At 37.6% G+C, this 22,471-nt stretch overlaps 2 protein-coding genes and 1 long non-coding RNA gene across 4 annotated transcripts; 1 reads left to right on the top strand and 2 right to left on the bottom strand.

Annotated features, from left to right (window-relative positions):
* Window positions 1-5: 5 nt before the first annotated feature.
* On the bottom strand, window positions 6-11,851 carry LOC149690597 (uncharacterized). Its single transcript, XR_016383768.1, has 3 exons — window positions 11,364-11,851; window positions 1,350-1,565; window positions 6-1,264 (listed from the first exon to the last, which is right to left on the bottom strand). It is a non-coding gene; the product is annotated as an uncharacterized LOC149690597 (long non-coding RNA).
* A 930-nt stretch (window positions 11,852-12,781) lies between these two features.
* Window positions 12,782-16,975, top strand: Mtmr6 (Myotubularin related protein 6). Of its 2 annotated transcripts, none has more exons than XM_089870166.1 (14): window positions 12,782-12,940; window positions 13,012-13,128; window positions 13,206-13,368; window positions 13,443-13,600; window positions 13,900-14,025; window positions 14,107-14,241; window positions 14,303-14,435; window positions 14,510-14,742; window positions 14,817-15,067; window positions 15,146-15,271; window positions 15,348-15,474; window positions 15,531-15,711; window positions 16,196-16,320; window positions 16,390-16,975. In XM_089870166.1, the coding sequence occupies exons 1-14, from the start codon at window positions 12,917-12,919 to the stop codon at window positions 16,534-16,536; spliced, it is 2,046 nt and encodes a 681-aa protein (XP_089726292.1). In that variant the 5' UTR covers window positions 12,782-12,916; the 3' UTR covers window positions 16,537-16,975. The 2 variants fall into 2 exon arrangements, with proteins under 2 accessions (XP_089726292.1, XP_089726291.1); XM_089870165.1 differs by having other exon boundaries at window positions 12,783-12,940; window positions 15,531-15,720.
* Window positions 16,954-22,270, bottom strand: unc-45 (unc-45 myosin chaperone). The gene is made up of 13 exons (XM_089870160.1): window positions 22,042-22,270; window positions 21,723-21,898; window positions 21,557-21,646; window positions 21,322-21,492; window positions 20,933-21,260; window positions 20,688-20,865; window positions 20,333-20,630; window positions 20,014-20,250; window positions 18,942-19,082; window positions 18,564-18,860; window positions 18,271-18,504; window positions 17,568-17,717; window positions 16,954-17,498 (listed from the first exon to the last, which is right to left on the bottom strand). The coding sequence occupies exons 1-13, from the start codon at window positions 22,250-22,252 to the stop codon at window positions 17,223-17,225; spliced, it is 2,787 nt and encodes a 928-aa protein (XP_089726286.1). The 5' UTR covers window positions 22,253-22,270; the 3' UTR covers window positions 16,954-17,222.
* Window positions 22,271-22,471: the final 201 nt, after the last annotated feature.

The following is a 22,471-nucleotide window of genomic DNA, read 5'->3' as shown; positions in this document are numbered from 1 at the left end:
TAAGATATGTTCCATAAGTGTGTCACTCGTTAATGAGAGCTTGTCATGAAGTGACGTAGGTGAAACGTCATAGATTCTTGTAAAGCGACGCGTAGTGAGGCCTTGTCAAAGGCTTAGTACAGACTAAAGAGGAGGATGGACTGCAAAACCGAGTGTAGTCAATTCTCACGTCGTTCTTGGACTAGCTCTCATTAAGCCTCTAACATTACGAAGTATGGGTAATGACATACTTATGGAACATATCTTATAAACTTATGATATTTCTAGTCGATTAGGAAACATAAGACCTGAGAAGTTATCGATGCTATAGCTATGCCCTTACGATAGACGCATACTTATTCCATGAGGGGTTATCATGGTACACGAAGCAAGTCCTGCTGGCCACACGATTAGCCACGACCACGGACGTTGGCAAGACACTTGCCAGAAAGAGGGAGCGCGCGCGAGAGAGAGAGATATAGCGCTGAGACATGTTTAAATTCCTATCATTTTGCATTGGCTGCTAGCAATTTGCCATAATGGTGCAATATCAAATTAGATATAACAGCATTTTATGTAATTTTAAAGGAATTTTCGTTTTTAACACTAAAACAAAACCATGAAAACTGGGCCGAAAGAGTTATCGGGTTCGTGACACAGGGTGGGCAATGTTTGCGCCTTCGGTCAAAAATCTGCGAATTGGAGCATTGCTGCGACATGGAATTGCATCTTATATGTTTGAGGTGGGTGCTTATTGAGGTTTGTCATGATGAAGCAGAGTTTGCGAAGATTGTAATTGAATAACATTGCGCTAGGAGAGTGTATTTTGTGCTACTTGTAAGAAAGAAGTGGAACAGCAAATTAATAGACGATTAGCTCCTAGTTTCCCCTACAAAATTGTTTTTATTTATTTATTTCTTTAATATGTACATTAGAATTAAGGAAGAGTAAGTAGTATTGAAAACACAAAAGTCGTTGACGCACTATACTTAGCGAGTAAGTTTACAGGTATGTTTGTACTTGAGCGTTTGAATATGCTTTAGAATTATTGAAGCACAAAGAATCATTAAAAAGGGACCATTTTTATATAAATACCAAACCCCTCGCCGGGGTTTGAACCCGGGTTGGTAGTCTGGGTGATAGGTACGCTACCGATCGCGCCACCGCTTTCGATGTATAGTGCCGGTTATAAATTGAGCTACAGTGCCAAAGCACAAAGCCACCACACCACTGCTGGCACTTGCGTGGTAAAATGAACTTCAAATCGCACTATAATTAACACTGCCTAAATAATTAAACCTTGCTATAAATTAAAATAATGAAATGCTAACTGCATGGCTTTGTATTAGAGAAGTTCGTACTAGGCTTACCGTTTCGCGTTGATTTCACCGTGTCAATGACGGAACTTCCCTACATCCGACCGATATTGACTTCGAAAGTCAGGATTACAAGAAACTGATCAAGGAACAATGTTGACCTGTCGCCGCCTCAGACTAGGCTCAGAGGGAATGAAAAACTAAACAAGCAGCTTCCGTCTTTTATAGTAAATTCCGTCGTTGGGGGCGCTTCGAAGTGTCACGTGGGCGCTAATTCAAATAAGAGAAGGCGCCTATTTAAAATTGATGGGGAGTCTTCAATGCAGCAGAAAGGTTAATGGTGATATAAATGAATTAACAAACAAACAATATAATAAATCACGATTTTATTCAGATTTTCAGTACAGAATTTTCAATGGTATTGGCAAGAACCTTTCAAAATAGGAAGCACCGTGAAAAGGTACTTATGTAATTATAAATTCTTAGAACAAAGCTGTTTAAACGAATGCATTACCATGTTGACAAGTTGGTTGTAGTCGATTTTATAGGTGTCGTTTTATTCGCGGGCAAGGTTAAAAAGAGGATTATTTGGAGTTGAAGGATGGCGTAGGCAACAGGAATTGTTGCCGAGAGTCTTTAGGCGAGATGGACTGTTGAACCTTGATTGTGTATTCCAGAAGAGTCCTCGGAGGGGTTGGCCAGATGACTAAGTAGTCCGGAGCGGTCATTGGAAGGATCGGCCAGATAAACCCCCCCCCCCCCCCCTTAGCGTCCTTGGAGGGGTGAGCCAGTTGAAGAATCTGATGACGTATTCCAGATGAGCGGTAGACCGGAGCGGTCCTTGGACTGGTTGGCCGGATGAAAATACTGAGTGGCTAGTCCAGTAGCGTCCTTGGAGGGGTGAGCCAGTTCAAGAATCTGACCACGTACTCCAGATGAGCGGTAGAACGGAGCGGTCCTTGGAAAGGTTGGCCGGATGAAAATACCGAGTGGCTATTCCAGTAGCGTCCTTGGAGGGGTGAGCCAGTTGAAGAATCCGACTTGGTATTGCAGATGAGCGGTAGACCGACTTGATGACTTGAGGTATATGGTACATGAAGCAATTGGACGAGAAAGTGAAGACTGATGACTAATGGGTTTCGGCTGAGGTATATATACCAACGAGAAAGATGATTTAAAAAAGAAGTTTGACCTATTTTTGCCCTACTCAATTAAAAAGTTATGAGTAATTTTTTGGTGAAGAAATTTGATTGGTCCGTTTTGTTGTAAAGAGGGCGCTTGGTGGAATTTCTGACGTCACATGAATTAGTGCAATTAAAGGGTCTCTAAAGAGGTCGGCGGACCGTTGGAATTTTTTTTTTTTTTTTGAAAACGTCGTTATTGACGTCACGATCCCCGGGGGTGAGCAAAACGAAAGTCTTTCCTTCTAGCAAACGCAGCGGGGGTCTCGGACTATCGCGGGTCAGAGCTGAGGAAACGCCGAAGCAGAGCGGAACTCAACCAATCACAAGAGAGGGGAGGATGGGTGGGGTGAGTTTTTTTTTTTAAAAAATTCAACGGTCCGCCGATCACTTTACAGTCCCTTTAAGGCTTACTAGTAATCATCGAGGGGCTACTCACTAAAAAACTCATTGGTTCTTTAAAAGGTGAGACGCTGCCAAATGCTTAGTATAAGGCTTCTCATATTACACGGCACCAGCAAGTTTAACCGAAACGTACTTTTTGTTTTAATATCTATATACTTTTGTTTATACTTTATGAATGTACTATAGAATAAATAAAATTAAGTCATTGTTCTTTGATTTAATGAATCTCATTTTTCGTTGCTTTTCTTGACAATAAAGTTAAAGGCATATATTGATGTAATCCTCTTAACATGAACCTGATACAGAGAATAAAGTTATGAAAGAAGATTAAACAATCCTTTTTCCATTTATAAGACGCGATAAGTAGGCCTGGGCATAAGTCTATGTTGCATGTGTATTAATTAAGCGTTACGTGTCCGTAAATGATGTCTCTTTTAAATGATACTATGTACTTTCTATTGAAGTTATAGTTAGCACTCCTGTCGTACCAGTGATGTGGTGACGCAGTGGGTAGCGTACCAGTAAGCCACACCGCGAACCCCGGTTCGATTCCCGGCGAGGGAAGTGGTATTTATGTGAAAGTCGTGACTATTTTAAATGGTACATCGTGCTTTGGTAAATTGAAGTTCAATTTATCACGCAAGTTATTCCAGTGGTGTGGTGGCGCAATTGGTAGCGTCGTCGATATACACACCACGGAGCCGGGTTCGAACCCCGGTAGAAACAAAAACAAAATCTGACTGAGATGACTTGGCGCCAACTCCTAGTCCTGCCTGAACATGGGAGGTCTAGCTTCGTCTAGCTTCGTCTAGCTTCGTTTAGCTTCGTTTAGTTTCGTTTAGCTTCGTTTAGCTTCGTTTAGCTTCGTTTAGCTTCGTTTAGGTTCGTTTAGGTTCGTTTAGCTTCGTTTAGCTTCGTTTAGGTTCGTTTAGCTTCGTTTAGCTTCGTTTAGCTTCGTTTAGCTTCGTTTAGCTTCGTTTGGCTTCGTTTAGCTTCGTTTAGCTTCGTTTAGCTTCGTCTAGCTTCGTCTAGCTTCGTCTAGCTTCGCTTAGGTTCGTTTAGTTTCGTTTAGCTTCGTTTAGCTTCGTTTAGCTTCGTTTAGCTTCGTTTAGCTTCGTTTAGGTTCGTTTAGGTTCGTTTAGCTTCGTTTAGCTTCGTTTAGCTTCGTTTAGCTTCGTTTGGCTTCGTTTAGCTTCGTTTAGCTTCGTTTAGCTTCGTTTAGCTTCGTCTAGCTTCGTCTAGCTTCGTTTAGCTTCGTTTAGCTTCGTCTAGCTTCGTTTAGCTTCGTTTAGCTTCGTTTAGCTTCGTCTAGCTTCGTTTAGCTTCGTCTAGGTTCGTTTAGTTTCGTTTAGCTTCGTTTAGCTTCGTTTAGCTTCGTTTAGCTTCGTTTAGCTTCGTTTAGCTTCGTTTAGGTTCGTTTAGGTTCGTTTAGCTTCATTTAGCTTCGTTTAGCTTCGTTTAGCTTCGTTTGGCTTCGTTTAGCTTCGTTTAACTTCGTTTAGCTTCGTCTAGCTTCGTCTAGCTTCGTTTAGGTTCGTTTAGCTTCGTTTAGCTTCGTTTAGTTTCGTTTAGCTTCGTTTGGCTTCGTTTAGCTTCGTTTAGCTTCGTTTAGCTTCGTCTAGCTTCGTCTAGGTTCGTTTAGCTTCGTTTAGCTTCGTTTAGCTTCGTTTAGCTTCGTCTAGCTTCGTTTAGCTTCGTTTAGCTTCGTTTAGCTTCGTTTAGCTTCGTCTAGCTTCGTTTAGCTTCGTTTAGCTTCGTCTAGCTTCGTTTAGGTTCGTTTAGCTTCGTTTAGCTTCGTTTAGCTTCGTTTAGCTTCGTCTAGCTTCGTTTAGCTTCGTTTAGCTTCGTTTAGGTTCGTTTATCTTCGTTTAGCTTCGTCTAGCTTCGTTTAGCTTCGTTTAGCTTCGTTTAGGTTCGTTTAGCTTCGTTTAGCTTCGTTTAGCTTCGTTTAGCTTCGTTTAGCTTCGTTTAGCTTCGCTTAGCTTCGTTTAGCTTCGTTTAGGTTCGTTTAGCTTCGTTTAGCTTCGTTTAGCTTCGTTTAGCTTCGTTTAGCTCCTAATTAGTAAAATAATAATAACCAGCAGCCCCTAAGTAACGCATAATTCCAATCCCGTTTAAAATCACTATCGAGTTGTTAGTGAGTAGCCCCTCGATGATTACTAGTAAGCCTTAATCCCCATCAATTTTAATTAGGCGCGTTCTCTTATTTGAATTGGCGCCCACGTGACACTTCGAAGCGCCCCCAACGACGGAATTTACTATAAAAGACGGAAGTTGCTTGTTTAGTTTTTCATTCTCTCTGAGGCGGCGACAGGTCAACATTGTTCCTTGATCAGTTTCTCGTAATCCTGACTTTCGAAGTCAATATCGGAAGTAGGGAAGTTCCACCGTTGACACGGTGAAATCAACGCGAAACGTTAAGCCTAGTACGACCTTCTATAACACAAAGCCATCCATCCATCCAATTAACATTTCATTATTTTAATTAATAGCAAGGTTTAATTATTTAGGCAGTGTTAATTTTAGAGTGATTTGATATTGAAGTTCATTTTACCACGCAAGTGCCAGCAGCGGTGTGGTGACTTTATGCTTTGGCACTGTACCTCAATTTATAACCGGCATTATACATACTACTAGCTTAATTTAATAAAGGCGGTGGCATAGGTACTACTAACCACCGCCCCTATATACTAATTAAACATAGTAAGCTAGTAAAACAAAATAGAAAAGTAACAAAAACAAAATGGAAATGTAACAAAAACAAAATGGAAATTCATCGAAAAAAAATGCCGGGGGGGCCCCACCCCCCCGAATTCTGACTTCCCATGTTTAGGCAGGATTACGAGATGGCGCCAACTCATCTCAGTCACATTTGTTTTTGTCTACTGATAGCCAATTTACACATGTCACGTGATTACTAATACCGGAAGTTAATAGTTATATCATAATAATAATAATAATAATAATAATAGCAATAGTGTATTAGACCTTCAGAAAAGAGAATAAAGAGATACACTTTTGAAAAAGAGTGCCTACCACAGAAGAAAAATAAATTATAAATCACTTGAAACTATATAATAATTTTGCCCAAATTTCCGTGGGAATTTTAAGTCGGAAATCAAGCCATTTATTCTGTTTATTATTCGACTCACTTGTTCTGTTATATTGAGAAAGCACTTTAATGTAGTGAATCTTATACTTTAACTTGCTGCAAAGGCACCCGGTGTTTCCCGTCGGTGTTTGCTCTCCTGCACATCAAACTTCAGATGGGGTGAATTCTTTAACACTTTTCTCAAAATAATAATATATACTTCTACTTGTATTCAAAGGGTACCAATCAAGTTTCTATAACATAGCCATAACTATAATTAGTAAGCTTATAAATAGAAAGAATTTTATGAAATAATATGTTTTAAATGTTAAAGCAAGTGTTTATTTTGAAATATATTCCATTGATACATTATTCCAAGTGTTTATTTTGAAATATATTCCATTGATACATTATTCCAAGTGTTTATAAAGTCGATTATCCAAAAGATTTCAGTTACTTTTCCAACTGATTCCGATTGGTTTTCCAAGTGATTGTAATAGGATATGCCATTTCATGGAAGCCTGAATCTTATGCAAAATAACTTTACTCGCTCAGATTTGAACCATGGTCCGCGCTCGTCAGGCGTTTGGTAAAATGGACCATCAGACCACGTGACTTGTGTAATCAGTAGACAAAAAATAGGCTTTAGATAAGACTATGTAAATAAGATAATGAAATGTTTACGTCATGCACGCAACTTATAAGCGCTCAAGTACATAAAATATCATTCATTTCCCAGTCGGCCTTCAAAGAGAAAACTTCTCTTTGATCAGACGATCGGTTTTCGGATCTGGGTTGCGCTGAAAAATGTCAACGCCAATGGTCTGTCTTGGTAAAATAGCGTTGAATGAAAAGAAATTAAATATAAATATCTTCTCTCGAAAAAGAGAGTTATGGACGTCTGATCCAAGACACGTCAAAGAGAAAACAACCAAGACCCTTCTGATTGATATCTTTCATTGTGATCACCGAAACGATATATACATTATCAAAACCCACCAATTTAGTAGGATAACAGGTAAATGAGATTTGAACTGCCTGATCTAAGATCTCAAGTTCCGGTCTCCTTTCTCCTTAGAACCCAAACTACAATTAAATGTTGGGACATATCACTTTGTTACTGAATCTCCGTTTATAACAGTCCTCTGTTCAAGAAGTTTGATTCATAACAAGGGCTACGCTACAGAAGACGTTGCGCAGTTGGTAGCGTATCAGTGTGCCACGCCGCGAACCCCGGTTCGATTCCCGGCGAGGGAAGTGGTATTTATGTGAAAGTCGTGACTATTTTAAATGGTACATCGCGCTTTGGTAAACTGAAGTTCAATTTATCACGATAGTTATTCAAGTGGTGTGGTGGCGCAGTTGGTAGCGTCGTCAATACACACACCACGGACCCGGGTTCGAACCCCGGGGACGACAAAAACAAATCTGACTGAGATGAGTTGGCGCCATCTCGTAATCCTGCCTAAACATGGGAAGTCAGAAATCGGGGGGGTGGGGCCCCCCCCGGCATTTTTTTTCGATGATTTTCTATTTGTTTTTGTTACTAATTTCTGTTATTTTTTTTGTTTTACTAGCTTAATTTAATAAAGGCGGTGGCATAGGTACTACTAACCACCGCCTCTATATACTAATTAAACATAGTAAGCTAGTAAAACAAAATAGAAAAGTAACAAAAACAAAATAGAAATTCATCGAAAAAAAAGGCCGGGGGGGGCCCCACCCCCCCGAATTCTGACTTCCCATGTTTAGGCAGGATTACGAGATGGCGCCAACTCATCTCAGTCAGATTTGTTTTTGTCGTCCCCGGGGTTCGAACCCGGGTCCGTGGTGTGTGTATTGACGACGCTACCAACTGCGCCACCACACCACTTGAATAACTATCGTGATAAATTGAACTTCAGTTTACCAAAGCGCGATGTACCATTTAAAATAGCCACGACTTTCACATAAATATCACTTCCCTCGCCGGGATTCGAACCGGGGTTCGCGGCGTGGCACACTGATACGCTACCAACTGCGCAACGTCTTCTGTAGCGTAGCCCTTGTTATGAATCAAACTTCTTGAACAGAGGACTGTTATAAACGGAGATTCAGTAACAAAGTGATATGTCCCAAAATTTAATTGTAGTTTGGGTTCTAAGGAGAAAGGAGACCGGAACTTGAGATCTTAGATCAGGCAGTTCAAATCTCATTTACCTGTTATCCTACTAAATTGGTGGGTTTTGATAATGAATATATCGTTTCGGTGATCACAATGAAAGATGTCAATCAGAAGGGTCTTGGTTGTTTTCTCTTTGACGTGTCTTGCATCAGACGTCCTTAACTCTCTTTTTCGAAAGAAGATATTTATATTTAATTTCGTTTCATTCAATCCTTTTTTACCGAGACAGACCCTTGGTGTTGACATTTTTCAGCGCAACCATGATCCGAAAACCGATCGTCTGATCAAAGAGAAGCCCTTAATATACGAAAGCCCTTAATATACGAAGTGTTCTCCTTGAAGGCCGACTGGGAAATGAATGATATATTAGGTACTTGAGGACTTATATGTTGCGTGACGTAAACATTTCACTATCTTATTTACATAGCCTTATCTAAAGCCTATTTTTTGTCTACTGATAGCCAATTTACACATGTCACGTGATTACTAATACCGGAAGTTAATAGTTATATCATAATAATAATAATAATAATAATAATAGCAATAGTGTATTAGACCTTCAGAAAAGAGAATAAAGAGATACACTTTTGAAAAAGAGTGCCTACCACAGAAGAAAAATAAATTATAAATCACTTGAAACTATATAATAATTTTGCCCAAATTTCCGTGGGAATTTTAAGTCGGAAATCAAGCCATTTATTCTGTTTATTATTCGACTCACTTGTTCTGTTATATTGAGAAAGCACTTTAATGTAGTGAATCTTATACTTTAACTTGCTGCAAAGGCACCCGGTGTTTCCCGTCGGTGTTTGCTCTCCTGCACATCAAACTTCAGATGGGGTGAATTCTTTAACACTTTTCTCAAAATAATAATACCTATATACTTCTACTTGTATTCAAAGGGTACCAATCAAGTTTCTATAACATAGCCATAACTATAATTAGTAAGCTTATAAATAGAAAGAATTTTATGAAATAATATGTTTTAAATGTTAAAGCAAGTGTTTATTTTGAAATATATTCCATTGATACATTATTCCAAGTGTTTATAAAGTCGATTATCCAAAAGATTTCAGTTACTTTTCCAACTGATTCCGATTGGTTTTCCAAGTGATTGTTATAGGATATGCCATTTCAAGGAAGCCTGAATCTTATGCAAAATAACTTTACTCGCTCAAATTTGAACCATAGTAAGCTACAAAAACAAAATAGAAATTCATCGAAAAAAAAGGCCGGGGGAGGGGGGCCCAACCCCCGTTTTCTGACCTCCCATGTTCAGGCAGGACTAGGAGATGGCGCCAACTCATCTCAGTCAGATTTTGTTTTTGTTTCTACCGGGGTTCGAACCCGGCTCCGTGGTGTGTATATCGACGACGCTACCAACTGCGCCACCACACCACTGGAATAACTATCGTGATAAATTGAACTTCAATTTACCAAAACACGATGTACCATTTAAAAGAGCCACGACTTTCACATAAATACCACTTCCCTAGCCGGGAATCGAACCGGGGTTCGCGGTGTGGCTTACTGGTACCCTACCCACTGCGCCACCACATCACTGGCACAGGAAGAGTGCTAAACGTAACTTCAATATCAAAGTACAAAGTATCATTTAAAAGAGACATCATTTACGGATACGTAACGCTTAATTAATACACATGCAACATAGACTTATGCCCAGGCCTACTTATCGCGTCTTATAAATGGAAAAAGGGTTGTTTAATCTTCTTTCATAACTTTATTCTCTGTATCAGGTTCATGTTAAGAGGACTTATTACATCAATATATGCCTTTAACTTTATTGTCAAGAAAAGCAACGAAAAATGAGATTCATTAAATCAAAGAACAATGACTTAATTTTATTCATTCTATAGTACATTCATAAAGTATAAACAAAAGTATATAGATATTAAAACAAAAAGTACGTTTCAGTTAAACTTGCTGGTGCCGTGTAATATGAGAAGCCTTATACTAAGCATTTGGCAGCGTCTCACCTTTTAAAGAACCAATGAGTTTTTTAGTGAGTAGCCCCTCGATGATTACTAGTAAGCCTTAAAGGGACTGTAAAGTGATCGGCGGACCGTTGAATTTTTTTTTTAAAAAACTCACCCCACCCATCCTCCCCTCTCTTGTGATTGGTTGAGTGCCGCTCTGCTTCGGCGTTTCCTCAGCTCTGACCCGCGATAGTCCGAGACCCCCGCTGCGTTTGCTAGAAGGAAAGACTTTCGTTTTGCTCACCCCCGGGGATTGTGACGTCAATAACGACGTTTCCAAAAAAAAAAAATTCCAACGGTCCGCCGACCTCTTTAGAGACCCTTTAATTGCACTAATTCCTATAAAAATCATGTGACGTCAGAAATTCCACCAAGCGCCCTCTTTACAACAAAATGGACCAATCAAATTTCTTCACAAAAAAATTACTCATAACTTTTTTTATTGGGTAGGGCAAAAATAGGTCAAACTTCTTTTTTAAATCATCTTTCTCGTTGGTATATATACCTCAGTCCAAACCCATTAGTCATCAGTCTTCACTTTCTCGTCCAAATGCGTCATGTACCATATACCTCGGTTCTTCAAGTCATCAAGTCGGTCTACCGCTCATCTGCAATACCAAGTCGGATTCTACAACTGGCTCACCCCTCCAAGGATGCTACTGGAATAGCCACTCAGTATTTTCATCCGGCCAACCCTTCCAAGGACCGCTCCGTTCTACCGCTCATCTGAAGTACGTGGTCAGATTCTTCAACTGGCTCACCCCTCCAAGGACGCTAAGGGGGGGGGGGTGTTTCATTTGGCCGACCCTTCCAAGGACCGCTCCGGACTATTCAGTCATCTGGCCAACCCCTCCGAGGACTCTTCTGGAATACACAGTCAAGGTTCAACAGTCCATCTCGCCTAAAGACTCTCGGCAACAATCCCTGTTGCCTACGCCATCCTTCAACTCCAAATAATCCCCTTTTTAACCTTCCCCGCGAATAAAACGACACTTATAAAATCGACTACAAGCAACTTGTCAACATGGTGATGCATTCGTTTAAAGACTTTGTTCTAAGGAATTCATAATTACTTAAGTACCTTTTCACGATGCATCCTATTTTGAAAAGTTCTTGCCGATACCAATTAGAAACTCTGTACTGAAAATCGGAATAAAATCTTGATTTATTATTGTTCGTTAATTCATTTTTATCACCATTAACACTTTCTGCTGCTTTAACTCAACCTACTCTTAACCACTTTTCCCGTGACACCACGGTATTCATCCTCGGCTGCTTCTTGTGGTACCTACTCAAATGTTAAAATACACACTAAAAATAATCTACCCAACTTTCGCACTCTATATCCGTTGGTGCACTACACTTTACACAACGTGACGTCTTCTAAATCAAATTCGTTCTTTCCGTAGACTAAAAAAACTGGCACTCAAACTACCTGAAAATTATGTGACGCCACTAATGTCTCATCTAGAACTAAGTACCAGCGTTCGTCTGCAACGAAATGATACTAAATCATACGCATGATTTAAATTTGAATTACTAATTGGCATACCACGGCACAAACAACACGTGCGTTTTTTAAGCGCGCCACCATTAAAAAAAAAGAAATATTCACCAAGGCACGGAAAACTCAATACCGGCTGTAATGTTATATACTTCACTTTACAATTGGCCGTTAAAAAAATTGTATTCTATTTTAAATCATCCCAATCTCAAAGTTTTACGAAATTACCTCCCCCCCCCCTCCACGTATCCCGAGATTAGCCTAACTTCCGGCGAAATAAGGTGAATTGTTAACAACATTTACTACTGTTAAAATTTATTAGTTAAACTAAAAATTGTCATAAACACAATTACAACGCTAAAATTTAATTTCAAAATTTTTAAAAACAATTACCTTTTTAAAAAGTGGGAAAATTCAAACTTCGCAAAACATTTAATAAACTAGAGTCACCTAGTAGAGATTTTTCAACAACATTTACTGCTATTAAAATAAATGAAATTTTTTTTTCTAAAATTATCTAAATTAAAACTCGTTAAAGGCAATCTTATAAACACGATTAAATGATTGAAATTAATTTCTTAATTGAAAAATCTCACTAGGGGACTTTCTAGTTTCTACAAGCAGTCTATGACTATTTTCACCGGGGGGTGAGAACGTCACCTACCGTGAGAGTAGCGTACGAGCTATATTCACCCAGGGGGGGGGGTGAGAATAGCGTACAGACAATTTCTATCCAGGGGTGAGAGCGTCACACACCGTGAGAGTAGCGTACGAGCTATATTCACCAGGGGGGGTGACAATAACGTACAGGCAATTTCTATCCAGGGGTGAGAGCGTCACACACCGTGAGAGTAGCGTACGAGCTATATTCATCTGGGGGGGGTGAGAATAGCATACAGACAATTTCTATCCAGGGGTGAGAGCGTCACACACCGTGAGAGTAGCGTACGAGCTATATTCATCTGGGGGTGACAATAACGTACAGGCAATTTCTATCCAGGGGTGAGTGAGAGCGTCACACACCGTGAGAGTAGCGTACGAGATATATTCATCTGGGGGGGTGAGAATAGCATACAGACAATTTCTATCCAGGGGTGAGAGCGTCACACACCGTGAGAGTAGCGTACGAGCTATATTCATCTGGGGGTGACAATAACGTACAGGCAATTTCTATCCAGGGGTGAGAGCGTCCGTCACACGATAAAATACAATTTCCATGTTTAAGAAATGAAAATACTTTAGGAAAGTTTCGTCGTAATATTTTGGTGAAGATCGTAATATGGAGTTAATTAAAACTCCAAAGGTATGTTTTTTCGATTTCTTAAATGTTCCTGACTCACACACTCTTATATTTACTCATTCTCCTTAATTCAGGTTGAAAATGTCCGAATGCTGGACAGATTCAATACTAAAAAACCTTCCAATGGAACACTTTATTTAACAGCGACACATTTAATATTTGTTGATCCAGAGGGAAAGAAAGAGACTTGGGTTTGCACACCTTTTTGGAAGCGTGACGCGTTTTTAAACCAACATAATTGAGTCAAATTTTTTTCGTAATATTTCAGGTGCTTCATATGCACATCGCTAACGTAGAGAAACTACCCATCTCTACGTCGGGATCCCCCTTGCAAATTCGTTGCAAAAACTTTCTCTGCGTAACCTTTGTCATTCCTCGCGAACGTGATTGTCACGAAATTTTCTTATCTCTTCAAAGTCTTTCTCAACCTCGTAAGAGCTTGCTTTCCATTTTTAAATGAGTATTATTAATCTTAACCTCCTATTTTTACAATTAACGTCCATAGTGAATTTACAAGACCTATATTGTTTTCATTACACCGCTTCGAACGAAGATTTGGTTAAGATATCGGGATGGGATAAATTTGATTTTCAGGCTGAATTCACCAGAATGGGTGTTCCAAATAAACATTGGGTTCTCACTACCATCAATAAAGATTACGAGGTTGTTTTCCTTTTAAGGTTATAATTTCTTTAAAGGAATTAGCCTTATTCCTGATCAGCGCCATCTACTCATAGCGGTGACTTTGAGAACTACTGTAAGCGGCAAGCCAATCAGATGTCGCTAAAATCTGGTGACGTCATTTTTGGTAAGACCCGAGAGTGCCAGTCAGTGACGTCACCAGATTTTAGCGACATCTGATTGGCTTGCCGCTTACAGTAGTTCTCAAAGTCGCCGCTATGGGTAGGTGGCGCTGATCAGGAATAATTCTAATTAGCTTATTTACGTTAAACTTTTCCTAGATCTGTGATACCTATCCTCAATATTTATATGTACCAGCTAGCTCAACAACACCTATTCTAGTTAGCAGTAGTCGTTTCAGAAGCAGGGGTCGTTTACCCGTTCTATCATATTTGCATAAAAATATGGTAAAATTTACACCACACCACCCACTATCACGTGACTTATCTTAGAAGAGAAAAGAAAAGAACTATATTTCCGTTTTCTAGGCCGCTATTTGCCGATGTAGTCAACCTTTATCCGGTTTTAAAGCAAGGTGTTTAGAAGATGAGCAAATGTTAACGTGTATTCTTAAAGCTAATGTTGGCTCTAGGTTTATGTACGTCGTTGATACGCGACCAAAAGTAAAATAGCTTTTACTTACTTCGATACAGACTTGGATTTAATAATAAAAATCTACCTTAGATTAACGCAATGGCAAATAGAGCGGCGGGAAAAGGTTACGAAAATGAAGATTTTTACGACAATATTAAATTTCAATTTTTTGGAATTGAAAATATTCACGTTATGAGAAATAGTCTTCAAAAATTAATTGATAGTAAGAATAATTTGATTAAAAAAAAAAAGAAACGATAAAAACATAATTTTAACGTACTTACTTCGTTCGGCAAGCTTGCGAACTTAAAGTTCCTTCTATGAGCGCTTTTCTGGGTGGTTTGGAAGCTTGTGGTTGGTTGAAACACGTTCGATCTGTCTTGGAAACCGCCACTTCCATTGCCAAAGCTATCTATGATGGAATAACAGTTCTGGTTCATTGCTCCGATGGATGGGATCGAACTGCGCAAACGTGTTCCCTCGCTGCATTGCTCTTAGATCCCTATTATCGTACAATTACTGGATTTCAAGTAAATTAAGACTTAAAATTCACTAATTAAACATTGATTAGTAATCAAGTAATATTTTTCTTTAATAAAAATAGGCTTTGATTGAAAAAGAATGGCTTTCTTTCGGTCATAAGTTCACTGATCGGTGTGGACACATTCAAGGAGATCCTAAAGAAGTGGCACCCGTTTTTACGCAGTTTATTGATTCGATATGGCAACTTTCCCAGCAATTTCCGCGTACATTTCAGTTTAACGAACGTTTTCTGTTGACCATTCACGATCACGTCTATTCCTGTCAGTTTGGTACTTTTATAGGCAATTGCGAAAAAGATAGAGTAGATCTAAGGTTAATATAATTAATTAGTAATATTCAAAGCGTACCACCACTAAAATTAATTAACATTTATGAATAATTAACCCTCAGATTAAGAGAAAGAACCTATTCTTTATGGGGATATTTGTCAAATCACCTTACAGAGTATTTGAACCCGCTCTATAAGCAATCAAATGTTGATTTCTTGGAGCCTGATTTAGCACCTCAAACTATCAAGTGACTTATTTCACACTTTCTTTTCACACTTTTCAAACTCAAAACTTGACTATATTTTTCTCATTTTTGAAATAAGATTTTGGACTGGAATGTACAACCGATTTGAAAATGGTGTCCACCCTCGCGAACCATTAGGAGATATCTTAGTCGCTGCCAGCGATCATATAACCAGTTTAGAAGATCACGTCCGCCTTCTAGAAAAAGTACATTAATAGAATGTGTTAATCAAATCCTAATTAAACTTTAATAAAACTTTCAGAGAATATCTCAATTAAAAGAACTTTTGGGTCCGGCATCAACGATGACTCCAGGCAAAGATATGATTGATAGTGGTCTATCAGATGTTTTAGAAGAATTAAGACGAAGTTCTTCACCTTTGATACATAGCGAAGCGTCAAGTGGAAATAGTATTCGTGATTCCGGTTTTGAAGATGTTGAAAGTAGAACTAGTAGGATTTGATTCCTCCCCGAGGGGGAAGACACTTGAGAACTCAGGTGTACAATATGACTTGAACTCAATGTACTGTCAAAGCTGAACTCTGAGTTCCGAAGGATTTGAACTCTATGCACTGTCAAATCTGAACTCTGAGTTCCGAAGGCTTTGAACTCAATGCACTGTCAAAGCTGAACTCTGAGTTCCGAAGGATTTGAACTCTATGCACTGTCAAAGCTGAACTCTGAGTTCCGAAGGATTTGAACTCTATGCACTGTCAAAGCTGAACTCTGAGTTCCGAAGGCTTTGAACTCAATGCACTGTCAAAGCTGAACTCTGAGTTCCGAAGGATTTGAACTCTATGCACTGTCAAAGCTGAACTCTTTTGAACTCAGGTGTACACAGAGATCTAGAGCGTCTACCCCCTCGTTCCTCCCTACCTCGGGACGGGATTTTAACATTAAAACATGTTTTTTTGTTCTCTCTTTTAGAAATAAGCGAGACATTAGGTCAGCAACTTTCGTTAGAACTGGATTCAGTCGCATTATCTTGGAAAACGTTCCGTAATATTAGAGAGTGTATTTGTTCCACACCTTTCGATCATTTCAGTAGAAAGGTTCGTTACGTTACACCTTTGATAATATTAATTAAATTTATCATTTAAAATAATTTGCATTGCAATTAGTTTCATTGCTGGAGTTGCGGAGACGTTTTTTGTATTCGTTGCATTGATAAGAAACATATATTACCCGGACATTTGAGCAAACAAAAATCCCCCGTTTGCCGTCATTGCTATAAAGAATTGACCCGTACTAATTCCATAGATTCTTAAAAAGGACGGTAAATGGTAAATAATAATAATTATTCACTTTTAAATGGTATATACTTAAAATATAATCGTTATAAAATAATATCTAAAGTTTTGGGAAGATGGTGAAGCAAAAAAAAAAAAAAAAAAAAAAGTATAGTATTTTGTGTATAATTATAATTACATTTCTTTTATAATATCTATAGGCTTAATTTTTATTAACTTATTAATCATTTGACAAACTTAACCTAGTCATCTAAACCAGTATTTGTTTGTTAACGAAGTATAACTAATTGCAAAATTTAATTATTTTTGCAAAATCAAAAAATATAAATAAAGTTTTTCTTTCCGAAGAACGAACGAAGGATTTGAAAATTAAATTAATGTTAATAATACGCGAATGAGAGAGTGTACACACATCAATTATGGAACAAATAAAAATATATTTTAAAACAAAACGAAACGACGGAAATCTGTTCCTTTTATTCATTCCATAATCAAACATTTACGACAGTTGATAAACTTTAATTTAATTACTTTAAGGCACATTGGGGATAATTAAAAGCTTAAGTATGATTAATAAATTAGGTGATACTTAAGTATCAAAACATGTATAAAAAACACTAACGTCTAAAACTCTATTTAAAAAAAAACTGTGTTCGACAAAGTTACATTACTTGGATTACTTTGGAAGTTACTAGCGAAGCCGTTCAATCATCTTCATTAAGATCAATTGGTTTCTGAATAACTTTCCAATCCTCAGCTTTAACTAAAGTCTTGGAAGCCATGTCTTTTATCTTTTGCGCAACAGGAACTTCGGGTCGAGTTAATGCCATTAAAATTTCGAGGATATTAGTCTCCACAATCTTTTCAGCCGCCTCTTTGGATGACTCTACGAGGCTAGATACAATGCAAACTCCACGATGCATCAAATCCTTATCTTCACTGGCTGTTAGTTTTGTTAAAACACTATGCCACGTTTTGGCCTAATAATAATAAAAAATTAATTACGCCAATTCCGTTTATAATTAAAGTTAATTAATTAATGAACTTACATCGAAAACCTTTTTGCAGCATTTCTTACTGACAGATAACAACATAGCCAAAGCTCCCGAAGCGGCTTTAGCAGTTTCATAATCATCATCTTCGGAAAGAATCACCAAATATTTCACCCTGTCATTTTCACCTTCGTAGAGTTTAACAACCTGCAAACATTTTTCAAAAAAATATAAAACACGCGTGACAATTGGCCTTATTCCTGATCAACGCCACCGAGGCGTAGCGGCGACTTTTGGAACTATAATAATACGGTAGCCAATTACAGGTGGCGGTGGAGCCGATGGACTCTGATGGAGATCTGTTATTTTCTCTATTTTGAATCATGTGAATAGCCAAGGCTTAACAAGCGATATGGTTTCAAAAGTATTAAAAGTTGATTTTATCTTTCTTATTCTGTCTAATATTATGAAATAAGACTTTCGGAGTAAGTTTTCATTCGATTTTGGTCTATTTGGAGATTATTCGGTTAATAATAATTATTTAAAACATGTTTTTTGAAGTTGAAGCGGTAATAATCAAAACAGAGAAAATAACAGATCTCCATCAGAGTCCATCGACTCCAGCGCCACCTCTGATTGGCTACCGTATTATTATAGTTCCAAAAGTCGCCGCTACGCCTCGGTGGCGTTGATCAGGAATAAGGCCAATTGAAGACAACAACAAAATGTTGTAAACTACACTAATGAATGAAAGACTTACATGATCACTGAACATTAAATTGACAACACACTGAGTGGCGGCTCTCTTAATCTCAACGTGATCTTCAAACATATAGTTTTCAATTTTACTATAACCAGAATCGGATAAAATTCGCGTTCTAATGCTGGGTGAAACTTGAGCTAAATTGCACAATGCCATTAAGGCTTCGAAATTTTCCAAACCAGAGCAATCAGGGTGTAAGAGTGCCATGATTGGACGAACAACTTCAGCAGCCTGAATGAAAACAATGATCAAAGCTTTTATAATCCTCTTGTTTAAAGAATAAAACTTACCCTTTGTCCAGGAAAAGCCGTTTCCGGATTAATGGTGATTGCGATTCTCGACAAAGCTTGGGCGGCTGTAAGTTTTCCTTTCTCCGTGTTGTCCAAAGCTAATTTCACTAAAACCTTAGCTCCTCCTTGTTGAACGACTGATCCTCTCAACTCTTGTTGTTCGCAAATTGAATTGAAAACCCTAGCAATTAATTCCTTGCAGTTTTTACTATCGGTGTTCGACAGGGCTACTAAACCAGTTGAAACTCCTAATTCCGCCAGAACTTTCACTCTCTTATCGATAAATTCTTTTTTATCCTTTCAAAATTAATTAATGTTCAACGCAAATATTGTTACTAGGTTCTTAATAAATGAAAAAAAAAAAAGATTCTTAAACACCTTTATATGTTCTTCGGGAATATGTTGTTTAGCAAATTTGGCAAGTTGTACAAGTTCAGGCATTATTTCTTGCTTGTCATAGCTGTTGGTTAAATTAACCAACGTCGTGACCACGCCATAAACGCAAGCTTTATTTCCAGTCTTAATTTAATTTAATAAAATTAACTTTAGTCCCATAAAACCTTGTTTAAAAATATTATAAACCCCAAAAATAGTAATACTAATAAAAAAACTAGTTAGTAAGCCTTGGCGTTTCATACCACAATTATGGCTGCCCAGAAAGCGCTCGCCTCGTTGCTGAGCCAAGGCCCTAGGCTTAATGCATTTTTTAAATTATAAATTATAATTAGGCCTATAACTTATCAACTAATTTGCTAAATAATTTTGTATCACACATAAGCGTACTAGTGCTCCGCGCACAATTTTCGCGCATACCGAGCCAATGTAAACAATCTCTGACGTCACGTGTTTTAAAGAAGGCGTCGTTTTCTTCTTTCCCGGCTTAATTCTTTGAATATTTTCCATATTATAGTTAATATAAATAGAAATAATAGTAAAAATAAAAATTTAAATAAGATTTGCAAACGCTTGAGAAACTCCCGTCACCCGGACTCAATACACAAAAGACCGAGGCTTAACCCTCCTGAACGTTCGTAGCTCGCGGCCATCTTTATTGTTTACGTTGGCTCGCCTAGGTTTGGAGGGAGGGTCAAAATTCATACCCCCTTTTTATGGACAAATAAGGTCTAGCTTTTTTTAGTAGAGGGGAAGCTACGAGTCTCTACTCCTTCTACAATATAGCTCCGTGTTTGTATCTTTACAGAAAATATAATAAACCCCTTCGTGACACAAAAACTTATAAGTATACAAAAGATATTTGCGCTCGTTGCTGAATGCTGAGCAAAGGTCCAAGGCTTAACGCATTTTTTTTTTTTAATATTACCTAATTTTAATTTACGAACTAATTTTCTAAATAATTAAGTTAATTTATTTAAACTATCTTGAAAACACTAACATTTAATTGATGGAGGAAAAAAAAACTTTAAAGAAAATAAATTATTTTACAACTAACCTTGGCAAGTTCTATAAGTGCAGTTATTGCATTTGCATCTTCAATCAACTCTTCCTTGACTTCAGCGTCCAATGTTAAATAAGATAAACCTTCAGCAGCCCATCTACGTAGATCTTTGTCTTTCTTGGGATTAATTAGGAACTTTCGACAAGCTTGAGCCAGTTTCATGTTAGATCCATCGGCAAAAGGTTTAATAGACGCGTCAGTGCCCCCTAGTGAACCAACTTTACACAAACCCTAGAATTAACAAAAGAATCGCGTCGTTTATCGCAATTGCAGTTGCGGCTGTAAAAGACCTTTTTAATTAATTTCAACTTACGACTAAAGCTCGAACTTTAATACTATCATCTTTAGACATATAAAGCTTTTTTAAGATATCAGTTCCCATTGAAACTATACTGGAACATTTATCTTTCTTGGAAGCGGCTGAAATGATGGCTTCCGCCGCTACCCTTTGTTGTAAATGATCATCCGTTCCCGCCATAACTAACATCATTTCAACAACACCGGCTTGACCTAGGCAAACATTGCCAACATCTATTGGCCCTTGCAATAAAGTTGTAATGGCAGCCGTGATACGAACTTTCGCTTCTATTTCTGGGTCACGTAATTTCTCACTGATAATTTTTAAAATTAATTAGACAAGTCCTTAATTAATTAATTAATTAACTTACTTAATATATTCCATGACTTTATTTCTGTATATTTCTCTCGATTTATCACAATCCATACACCAATAAACTCTATCTAACGTTACAGCCAAATTAGTTCTCGTATTTTCAGTAATGTCTATACTGCTTTCGTATTTGACTTCTTCTAATTCACTGGCAACTTCCATAAGCTTCATTAAACCTAAATTAAATAACATTTAATTTAAATTTAGAATACGCAAAGTATTCTTTCATCTTTAACATCGTACCTTCAGCCTCGATAAGTTTCATTCCCCAGTTTAATTGCTCATAGTCAACGTTTTTCATTAAAACTTCCAGAATTCCATCCCGTCCCTTAGCAGACATGATACGACTATTGGTTCTTTTAACCAAAGTTCCCATTAACTCGTCAATTAGTTTCTCATTATCTTTCATAAGTATTTTATCGACTTTTTTCCCTTCTAAAGGATTACTACCGCTCAATGTATTAAGAATAGTTTGGATCACGTATTGAACTGCGGATATCAACTGATCACTTTTAGAATTAATACTTTCAACTATTAATTCGACTCCAACTTGTTTTAGGACCAATTTTGTCTAATTAAAAAATTTAATTAGTGATTTTGAAGATTACTAGATTAGAAATTTATTTAATCACCCTTTCCAAGCTATTTTTGCACAATTCTCCAAAGACTCTGATTAAAGATAAAAATATTTCTTGACTTTTAACTTTGTTAACGATGCTTAGAATCTTTAATATGCCACCGGAGTTGACAATAAATTCAGCTCCAGCTTTTTCTTTTGCCAGAACAAATATGTTATTTGCAGCCTAATATTCAAAATGTTATAATATTTATAACTTTGTAATGTTAAAAGTGTAATTAAAATCATACCTGCTCTCGTTTTTCAATTGCTTCTTTCTCATCTAAAAGGATTTCAAACATTTGTTTACCCCTTGATGAAGTTGAGGCTTGTTCTTTAGCCTATTTAAAATTATTATTAATTATTCTAATTATTCTAATTTATAAGACTCACTTGTAAGGAAAGGAAAACACTTACAATATCCTGCAATTTTGCGCTAAGTCGTCGTAAAACTGGTTCAATAGCTTTATTTGTAGGTTCAATATGATGAACCTTTTTGGCATCTTTGAAAGCTTCATTGTAATTTTCCAATTTTTCGTAGGCTTGGCACCGTCTAAATAAGGCTTTAACGTCGGAAGCTTGGATATCCAACGCTTAATTTAATAATAAGAAATAATAAGAAACCGTAATTAATTAAAAGACTATGCAGCAGCACCCCGTCCACGTGCTTCTAAAGCGTTAACCATTTCTCAAAGATCCATGCTCTCGTAAAAAAAGAAGCCAAGGCTTAACTCACCGGCGGTACAGTCATTAACCGCATTCTGATATTTTTCTAATTTTAAGTATGCTGCTGCACGATTTTTGTAATAAACCGCTTTTTCTTTTTCATCTTCTTTACCATCGCATAATTTAAGGGCTCGCGTATAACAGCTTAAAGCACCGTCAAAATCACCGGAAGTAAATTTCGAATTTCCCTCATCTTTCAACACTGCCGCTTCGGACGCCATTTTTAAAAAGACTACTTTCAGCCTTACTCCCGCCCGTTATTTTTGTCCTTTTAAACCACGTGGTTTCTGATACACGTGCTTATATGGTCATAAAATGTCAACAAAGACGTATTATTTTTGGCAACGGTTTCTGGGTCGACAAATCCAGAACAATCGAGTATAATTTAAATTTAGAGACTGGATGATAAGTTTTAAATATAATAATAATAATACACAGTT

The sequence above is a fragment of the Phalangium opilio genome, unplaced genomic scaffold (genome assembly GCF_054372755.1).
Source record: "Phalangium opilio isolate 3A_F unplaced genomic scaffold, DU_Popi_V2 ptg000031l_1, whole genome shotgun sequence".
NCBI classification, from domain to species: domain Eukaryota; kingdom Metazoa; phylum Arthropoda; class Arachnida; order Opiliones; family Phalangiidae; genus Phalangium; species Phalangium opilio.
This window is presented reverse-complemented; position numbering and strand designations above follow the sequence as displayed.

Bases quoted from the DNA above. Each gene is read 5' to 3' on its own strand.
- unc-45 (XM_089870160.1), bottom strand. From the start codon at position 22,252: ATGGCGTCCGAAGCGGCAGTGTTGAAAGATGAGGGAAATTCGAAATTT. The intron at 21,899-22,041 runs GTGAGTTAAGCC...TATTAAATTAAG, and splicing joins GGTTAATGACTGTACCGCCG to CGTTGGATATCCAAGCTTCC. The intron at 18,861-18,941 runs GTGTTTAAGAAT...TAATTTTGAAAG, and splicing joins TTCCCGAAGAACATATAAAG to GATAAAAAAGAATTTATCGA.
- Mtmr6 (XM_089870165.1), top strand. From the start codon at position 12,917: ATGGAGTTAATTAAAACTCCAAAG. The intron at 15,475-15,530 runs GTACATTAATAG...TAAAACTTTCAG, and splicing joins ACGTCCGCCTTCTAGAAAAA to AGAATATCTCAATTAAAAGA. The intron at 15,721-16,195 runs GTAGGATTTGAT...TCTCTCTTTTAG, and splicing joins AGATGTTGAAAGTAGAACTA to AAATAAGCGAGACATTAGGT.